The sequence below is a fragment of the Akebia trifoliata genome, chromosome 7 (genome assembly GCF_017979445.1).
Source record: "Akebia trifoliata isolate Shusen 1 chromosome 7, ASM1797944v1, whole genome shotgun sequence".
Classification (NCBI taxonomy): domain Eukaryota; kingdom Viridiplantae; phylum Streptophyta; class Magnoliopsida; order Ranunculales; family Lardizabalaceae; genus Akebia; species Akebia trifoliata.
The window spans coordinates 24,297,198-24,305,735 of record NC_141381.1 but is presented as its reverse complement, the minus strand read 5'-3'; the positions used below and the strand labels follow the sequence as shown (position 1 = coordinate 24,305,735).

General features: G+C 35.6%; 1 protein-coding gene across 1 annotated transcript; it reads right to left on the bottom strand.

The window, feature by feature from the left end:
* Window positions 1-418: 418 nt before the first annotated feature.
* Window positions 419-6,817, bottom strand: LOC147398483 (protein NUCLEAR FUSION DEFECTIVE 4-like). Its single transcript, XM_086447694.1, has 3 exons — window positions 6,209-6,817; window positions 2,303-3,234; window positions 419-1,331 (listed from the first exon to the last, which is right to left on the bottom strand). The coding sequence occupies exons 1-3, from the start codon at window positions 6,533-6,535 to the stop codon at window positions 812-814; spliced, it is 1,779 nt and encodes a 592-aa protein (XP_086303820.1). The 5' UTR covers window positions 6,536-6,817; the 3' UTR covers window positions 419-811.
* Window positions 6,818-8,538: the final 1,721 nt, after the last annotated feature.

Genomic DNA, 8,538 nt, shown 5'->3' with positions numbered 1-8,538 from the left:
ATTTTTGGTGAGGGTGATCTCTACGGTGAGGAGATCATCCTCACCAAAAATCAGCCCATTCCAAAACTTCTAGCCCCAGTTTACAAGTTGAAAAATCGTGGACCGTCCATATTTTGTAAATCATTTTTGATGGGGTTAGAATTTTTGGAATGGGCTGATTTTTGGTGATGATGATCTCCGCACCGTAGAGATCATCCTCACCAAATATCAGCCCATTCCAAAACCTCCAACCCATGTTTTGAAAAATGTTTTGCCAAAATGTTTGTTGCTGAACATTTCCCATCTTGAAAACCCATTGCAAGCATTTTCCCAATGGAGGTGCACTTCGTTCAATTTAACCAACTTTGTGCAACCACGGTTGGGTTGGTTCGAGCATTGCGACCATGAGGTGTAGACACAAACCAGTGCACAATAATAATAATAATACAACAACAAAGAATAATAGATAAACATATTTTAGTCTCCATATGTATGGAAATAGTGGAACCAGAATCAATGGTTCGTAGTTTACATATAAATGGGTAGATGACCCGTAGAAGTAAATATTTTCCAGGTTGAAGGAAAAGAAAAACTTCATAAACAACTAAATAACTAAAACAATAACACCTCAACATTCTAGCACATTGTCGATAGAAATACTGTAGTAGGCCTTTGTATCTCTCTCTAGCTGACAGACAGGAAGATATTTACCTCAGATAAGCAATGAAGAAACTGGCCGCAACCTTTAAGTAAAACAATTCCAATACAGCATATCGATCGAGTTATAATATTGTTATAGAAATCATCATGGACACCAAGATCTTCTTCAAAATCAAGTACGAGATTTTCCGTAGAGATTGGCGTACACAATCTTGGTCCGATGCACGAGGATCAGACTCAACACAAATGCTATAATGCACAACCCCGACATTATCATGGAGGTAAGGAAGAAACATACCGAACCCGTACACTTTAGTGGCTCTTCCGCTGCTAGTGCTACATCAAGCATCCTAGTCAGCATAGATCTTGCATTTGGTTGTAGGTGTGAGTGCATATGAGCTTGTTTTTCTGCTTCACGATCATATATAGAGCTAGCAATAACACCAGAAAAGACTAGCGAACCTGTGGGGGTTGCCAATGCAAGGAAATTGTACAATGCGCCGAAATTCTTCAAGCCAAACAGTTCGGATGCTGCAGCCGGAACAATTGCCCAATGGGCACCATACCCTAGTCCGATCAACAGAGTACCAATGTACATCGCTCCAGGCCACCCCATTGCAAAGAAAAAGTGGCCAACTGCCATAATGACTTGAGCCACAGCCATGGCCACGGGTCTTGGGTATGCGTAGTCCCTACTCACAAAACATTGGATCAGATGGAGGATAATGGGTGAGAAATAATTGAAGCTTAGTATTAAATTTCGACATTTTTTTATAGCTAAATGCTTGATTAGTAGTTAGTGACAAGTAATATGGTTAGTGGGTGGTTAGCATAAGAATTATGGGATCAAGGGGTTTGAACCTAGGATGTGGGAACAACTCTCCACACGTCTTACCACTTAGCTTGGTGGCACTTCATAATTTCCACGAAATATAACAAATTATTTCCAGTTCCACAAGTTCTGATACGAAATCTAATTGGCAATTTCATATATTTTGGTGGAAATCACTATTCATTTCGTGAAATATTTCGATGAATAGTGAATTTTGACCGAAATAATCATATGTTAAGTATGAGAGTGAAATCTTTCGAAGGAAGTATTTTGATAAATAGTAAACTTCGACCAAAATATTCATATAAGTACACACGTACAATCATTCGTGTTTTAATAGTTAGATATATTAGTAATTTATTCATACATACTCAAAAGATAAAATATATATGATAATGTATTCTTTATAGATCTTAAGTATATGTGATAATGTTACATATTAAAGTATTTGTAGTTATGTGATATTATTATTCTAACTTTAATAAGCATATAGTTGTTTTAGGTGTAGGACTTAGATGCCCATGCCAATGTGTAATGAAACATTACTAATCTCCATTTCCATAATTCATAGAGTTATTTATTATAGTTTGATGACTTATGAGTAAGTTTTCATGTATGTTTTATCATTTCCTACACTTCCAATGAAACCTCCTCTATATTTCTATCATTTCATAATATTTCCATTATTTCCTTAAAATTGTATTGATTTCTACGTTGGTCGAAATATTTCCATTTTCAAGATGACCAAAATAGACATTGAAGTTGAAGTTCAATACCTTGAATCGAAGTAAACTAAGTTCATGTAGAGCATCAAGTGAAATTAAGTCGCACCTTACGATGATCTCAGAGATGTAGCCTCCACCAACACGTCCAAGAAAGTTCCAAATGCTAATCATGGATACAAATATGTGTGTATTATCATACCCCAAAGACTCACTCATCTGACCAAGATTATCTATCACGGTTACACCAGAGCCTGAACCCAGAACAAGAGAGATAAAGATGAGCCACAAATCTGCCTTTATTAATGCTTGCATCATGGTGAAGTCCTCCCCTCTGCGTGGACCTTTCCTCCTCTTGACTCTCACGGCTCCTTCTGCGGCTGCTTGGAATAGTTTTGCTTGTAAATGTGCAATTCGTTTTTGCCTCTCCAACGAAGGAAGTAAATCTATTTCCGAAGACTTTTCGTCTTCCAACTCACTAAAAATAACCTCATTTATGTCCTTGCTAGATTTGAAAGGCTCATTTTTCGGAGTTTCAGGTAAAAGACTTTCTTCAACAGGAGGCCTATAATCCGAGGAAAAAGTCAGAAGCACTGGAATCCCGAAGGGAAGTAATAGGAGAATAAACAAGAAAACTGTGAATATTATGATCACGGTGAGGTTCAAATCAACTAGGTCTTCGACAAGCATGACACCCATCAAATAAGCAGCCAAAAGGAGACACACACTATAAATGAATGAGAAACTCCAACCATCGGAAGACCGAACTTGTCTGTGACCTCCAACGGGTCTAACAATGAACATCAGAGCAATGACCACCATCGATGGCCCAACTGCAACCATGAAGATGATTGCTGCTTGATCAGGGGAATTGATCAAAGCATATATTTGTGTCAAAACCGCACCACTCAACCCAGCAAAACCTTTAAGTATCCCCACTACTGGACCTCGGCTTTTGGGGAAGTTCTGCACACAAGAAACAAGCGCCGCAGTATTGAAGTAGGTCTCACCATTTGTTCCCACAAATATAAGAATGCATACCTGTACAACAAAAATTCTTTTAACACTTTAACTGAGCAAAAATAGGTTTAACATGAAGAAATATCAACAGCTTTCAAACAAGGTTGAATATGGCAAGGGTCTCATAAAAACATTTTGCTTCTGCGGAAGCTCAAACTCTCCTCTATGCCAACCCTGTAATATGATGGATCACATAATACAGATAGATGTCAACAAAAACCAAAAACTTCCCTATGCTCATTTATGAATCCTTCAAGCTAAGATATGAGAATAACAATAATAAAATATGGAGGGAAAAAGCAAAATTAGGCATTTTTCTTTATGAGTTAGGATTACAACAATTGTGAAGCAACAAGATTATGTAGAAGGTTTTTAGCTTTAGAGGTTCATAACATATTGGGTGGCATGTCAGTGATGAGATTAAGAGGGTGAGGATGATACTGTAATGAGTCAGTTGCCACCTAGAGAAGGTAAGTTAGGTGTGGTGGTGGTGATGAGTTCGAACTACATAAACTTAACATTGTAAGAGATATCACAAACCAGTTGAGCTACGGAATCGATCACAATATTAGTTACATACCTTTTTTAATAACACAAAATTGACATTAGGGAGAGCAGGAGTAGGAATTGGGGAATGACATCATCAAGGTTCAATCTAGATCACTACAAACAGGTAGGAGAGGGAGGGTGAAGCAGCTTTGTAATGATGATAAGGATTCTATCATGGAATGTAAAAGGTTTGGGCATTAAGGAGAAAAGAGCGGTGATAAAATCTGTTATTAGATTGAGAACTCCGGATCTAGTAATATTGTAGGAAACTAAATTGCCAGGCACAGTGGCGTGACCTCCCAATAATCGGTTCGACCGAAGAGGTTGTGGCCAAGTGGAATAGGAAATCAATCATCATGTTAGATTTCCTAATAGGGGCTCTTCCTATTTCCTTGGTAGTTAGTTAGCTTGGTTGGTGAGGACTGTTCTAGGTTTTATTCTTTTTATTTTATTTTGTTCAGGAGAGCTACCTGGATTAATGCTCTAATATCACTTTCATGACATTGATTCCAAAGAATCTGGGCGTTGTAGTTATATTGGATTTGAGACTGAATTTTTTGGTGGGAGCCATATATAAGATCATCTCTAAGCTCTAGGAAGATAGAATGAAAACAGTGATGGGATCGATTATTGGGCCAGAACTGAGCCATTGTGAGGAATAGATCAATTATGGATGGTGTTTTGATTGCTCTTAAATGTATTGATTTAAGAACCAATCAGGGTCTCTGGAGGTAACTGAAAGATAAACTTAGAAAAAACATACTATCATGTGAAATGGGATTTCTTGGAGTATAGGTTTGGCCGAATGGGTTTCGATATTAAATGAGTTAAGTGGATCATGAAGTGTGACGATATGAGTGATTTTTCAGGATTCAAGGAAAATGATTGCAACCTAATTGTATTCCACCTTGAATTCACTTATGACACTTTAATTTTGTGAATGAAGCAGCATTTTACCTTAGGCTCCTTAAAGGTCTTTTAATTTGTTTTGAGGAATCAATCAATTTGTCTAAGAATAAATTCTTTGGAATTTGTAACATCAATTACCTGGTTGATCTTGCCGCTTTTATGGATTGCAAAGGGGACTCCTTCCCTTCAACGTATTTAGGTCTTCCACAATGTGAAGAATACAAAAAGAAATCTATGTGGATTCAGTTGATGAAAGGATGAGTAAGAGCTCGAAGTGTGGAAGTATAATTACCTTTGAAAAGGGGTAAGCTAAGAACTATGTTGAAAAACATAGTTGGATTTTATGTCACTTTCGTTTTGCCTAGAAATGTGGAGAAAGAGCTGAACAAGCTCTCCCCATACTTTTTGTGTAATGATAGGGATGGTTCTAATAAATTTCATTTGGTGGATTGGAAATCTCTCTCTTCCCTTGAATGAAGGGACAAGACATACAAATGAACAAGTTAATTATACATAAATTGCAGTCAATTAACTCTCTAGGGAAAATGGGTACACGGTGCTTGCCTAAACTCTTAACAGCAAAAACAAAATCCAAAGTCAGGAAATGAATCCGGTCTGGTGCAACCAAGTTTGTTCTTAAATTCTAATGAAGTTTGGTAAGAATTGCCCAAGCTTTTCAAGTACACTATTCATAGTCGTACCAACCAAAACTTCTTTAACTCAGATTAGAACTACTATGAATAATCCGAAATTCAAACCATGACCAAAGCTAGGATCTCAGTACAAAAGAGAAATATTAAAAATAAAATAAAAATGCACACCAAAACCGGTGTAGGTCCTTAGGTTCAACTAATTTAACTAAATCATCAAAACTAGAAACAATTGTATAGTTGTATGAAGTGTTAGTCTTAAACAACAGGAAATTCAATTAAGGGGAAAATAAGTTTAATCCTAACAAAGAACAACTAGCTCTTCTATTAAATAATAGACATGATCTCCTTTTGTGCATCTAAACACCAAACCTTGATTAAAGGAAGGGTAAATTACCATTTCAAGCGCTAAATATGGAGAAATTCTGATTCCAATATACTGTTCATTTTAACTCCCAAAACATGTTTTTTTATCGAGATTGTCGCTTATATAAAATCAGTGAGATGGCCACTTTTCGAATCTCCCAACCTTTTATCAGTGAGATCGTCACTTTAAAATCCCCATTTTTTTTAGCCGAAATAGCTCTTAAAAAATGTTTTCTGCCGAAAAAATGGCAATCCCAACAGGCCCAAAGATCCATTTCATTTCACAATCAACTATTAACCTGCTACTTCTATTAAACCAAAAAATCAAAACTAGCCATCTCTTCAAAAATTAAAAAAAAAATTTAATTTAATTTTTTTTTAAAGAGGGCAGAGAGAGAGGAAAGAGACCCATTTCAGGCAATAACATTAACCTCGTCAAATTGAAATAAACAAACAAACACAGAACAAAGAAACTTGAGAGAGAGAGAGAGAGCACTTGGGGGGTGGGGGGGTTTACTCACCACCCACAAAGGCAAAGTTGGCACTCTATGTGTTACCATCAACCAGACCCATCCATACCCAATGAAATTCTGAGCTACACCCACCAACAAAGCTGCCCAAAACGGCAAACGCTCACACAAAATCGCTGCATGGAACCCAATAGCGTCCCCAAGATCTTTCGCAATCCCCAATCTCGCAATCTGTCTCTGATTATAGTTTAGAGAGCTTTTAATCACTGGAGAAATACTTCCAAACATATACCCAATCCCTGCAGACGATTGAATCCACATTGCTGCCACAAACACAAGCCATCTGTTATTGATAAAAGCCCTAAATCTTCCTTGCATTTGTACCAAATCTTAGATAATCTCAACTCGAAAATAACTGAAAATATGTATATATTTTTTTTTAAAACTCGGCTTGAAGTACTGAAACAGGGTCTACTTCTTCTTCTTGTCAGATTTCGAGGGAAAGATTTTTGAGATATAGGAATTTAGATCGTTTGTTTTGAGAAAAAAGGGGCCGAAAAGGTTGATTTTTTTAGGGGAAATGTATGGTTTATTTGCTCTGATTTTTTGTCTAACAGTCTAACAGAACGCTTCGGAGACGATGGTCGTGTCCGTATTCTGTTTTATGACTCGATCATGAATTGGTGCCGTGCTTTGACAGGAAACATGGGGGTATGGAAAAGGCCTTCATTTTAATGCTTTATTACTTGAATGCCATTACGATTGATTGTCCGAAAGCAGATATATCTCTCTACGAGAGTCGAAGTAACTTAATATGATGCAGCCAATTGACCGTATATAGTTATAGTGGAACTTGATTGGATGGGTATCATAAGTTTAAGGAATTTCTGTGATGGCTGCTGGATCAATGGAGTACGAATTTGAAGAATTTCTCTCCTAAGCTTATAACTACATGGAAATATTCTCTCCACCAACCCAATTAAAGGTAGTAAACTTTTTTGTTTTTTCAAACAAATGTAGGCATCAAAAATTTAAAGAGATCTTACAACTTTCTAAATTATCAAAAAATCATTGAAATTAAACTTGGTCTGACACATTTTAATTAAGATCCATTAATCGAGATGGATCTCATTGGATTTGGATTTGGACTTTTGCAAATAAAACTCTCGATCTAAACAAAATCAAGTGATTCATATATTAAAAATTAGGCCTTACAAAAAAAATAAATGAGTTTAGGTCAATAATAATCCATAGATTCCTTGAAATTGGATTTGGACAAATTTAGTCTTTAAACAAATCAATCAAAGCTCTTTAAGTTGGGATTTAATTGAAAAGTTAAATTATTTTTAAGTTGATAAATACCAAAGCCTCCCTTAATTGGAGAGAATTTGGATTATTGTTTCTCAGAAAATATAAGCTCTCCTTTTAAATAAGAATAAGCTTTCAATCCTTCTTTTAGAGACAAAACAAAGTTTTTCAAGAGATTTAGACTCCAATTAAAGAGAAGATCAAGCCTAAAGTCCTTCTCCGAAAGTCAAGAAATATTTTTCAATCGATAAAGTGCGATGTCCCGAGAGAAGAAAATTTATAAAAATTTCTACAAAAGATCAAATATATATAAAATCACCGTCAAAACAACCTTCTCAATCGATCACGCACGAAGTCCGGAGAGAATAAAACTACACACGTGTCACCAATTTTTAGTACTTGACTGTTAATCAGAAGAAAATACTAAGATTGTATCTCCATTTTTATCAATAAAATCATTTGTGATCTTATTTCACAAAATTTGAGGTAGATCTATAAAACTTGTTGTTAACACTTAGTATAATTACTAAGGTAGATTGAGAGCCCTACTCGAGGAGAACAACCTTAATAGGTTTATATTGTTCATGGTCTTAGTAATTCATATTAGGTGTATCATAAAACCAACGAATGGTCTAAATTGAGCATACCTTCTAAAAATGGAAAATCATAATGAGTTGATTATGACAATCATGATAATCATCAATGTACGTATTAATTGACATATTTGGTTGATGTAATATCTATAAATACCCTATTAAGGATCATGTAATATTCATCCAAGAATTTTCAATAAAATTCAGTTTTCTACAAACCTATTATTTTATAAATAAAATTCAACTAACTTGATCACTGGAGGGTTTTGGATTGGGAACCCCTATCAATTTTGAGACTTTTTACAAGAATCAGGAGGAAGATCTTCTTCAAGATACAAGTTAGGGGTGAGGTAAATATTTTTTACTTACCCACTTATAAACAATGATTGCAACGAAATATTCATTATTGTTGGCACTAATACTTGAAAGAAAATTAAAACATAAATTGAATTTTAAAATCCATCATAAACTTTTTAAATA

Excerpts from the sequence above, each read along its gene's own strand:
- LOC147398483 (XM_086447694.1), bottom strand. The coding sequence starts at position 6,535 with ATGCAAGGAAGATTTAGGGCTTTTATCAATAACAGATGGCTTGTGTTT. Across the intron at positions 3,235-6,208 it reads CAACTTTGCCTTTGTGGGTG|GTATGCATTCTTATATTTGT; the intron begins GTGAGTAAACCC and ends TTTGTTGTACAG. Across the intron at positions 1,332-2,302 it reads ATCTCTGAGATCATCGTAAG|GGACTACGCATACCCAAGAC; the intron begins GTGCGACTTAAT and ends TTTTGTGAGTAG.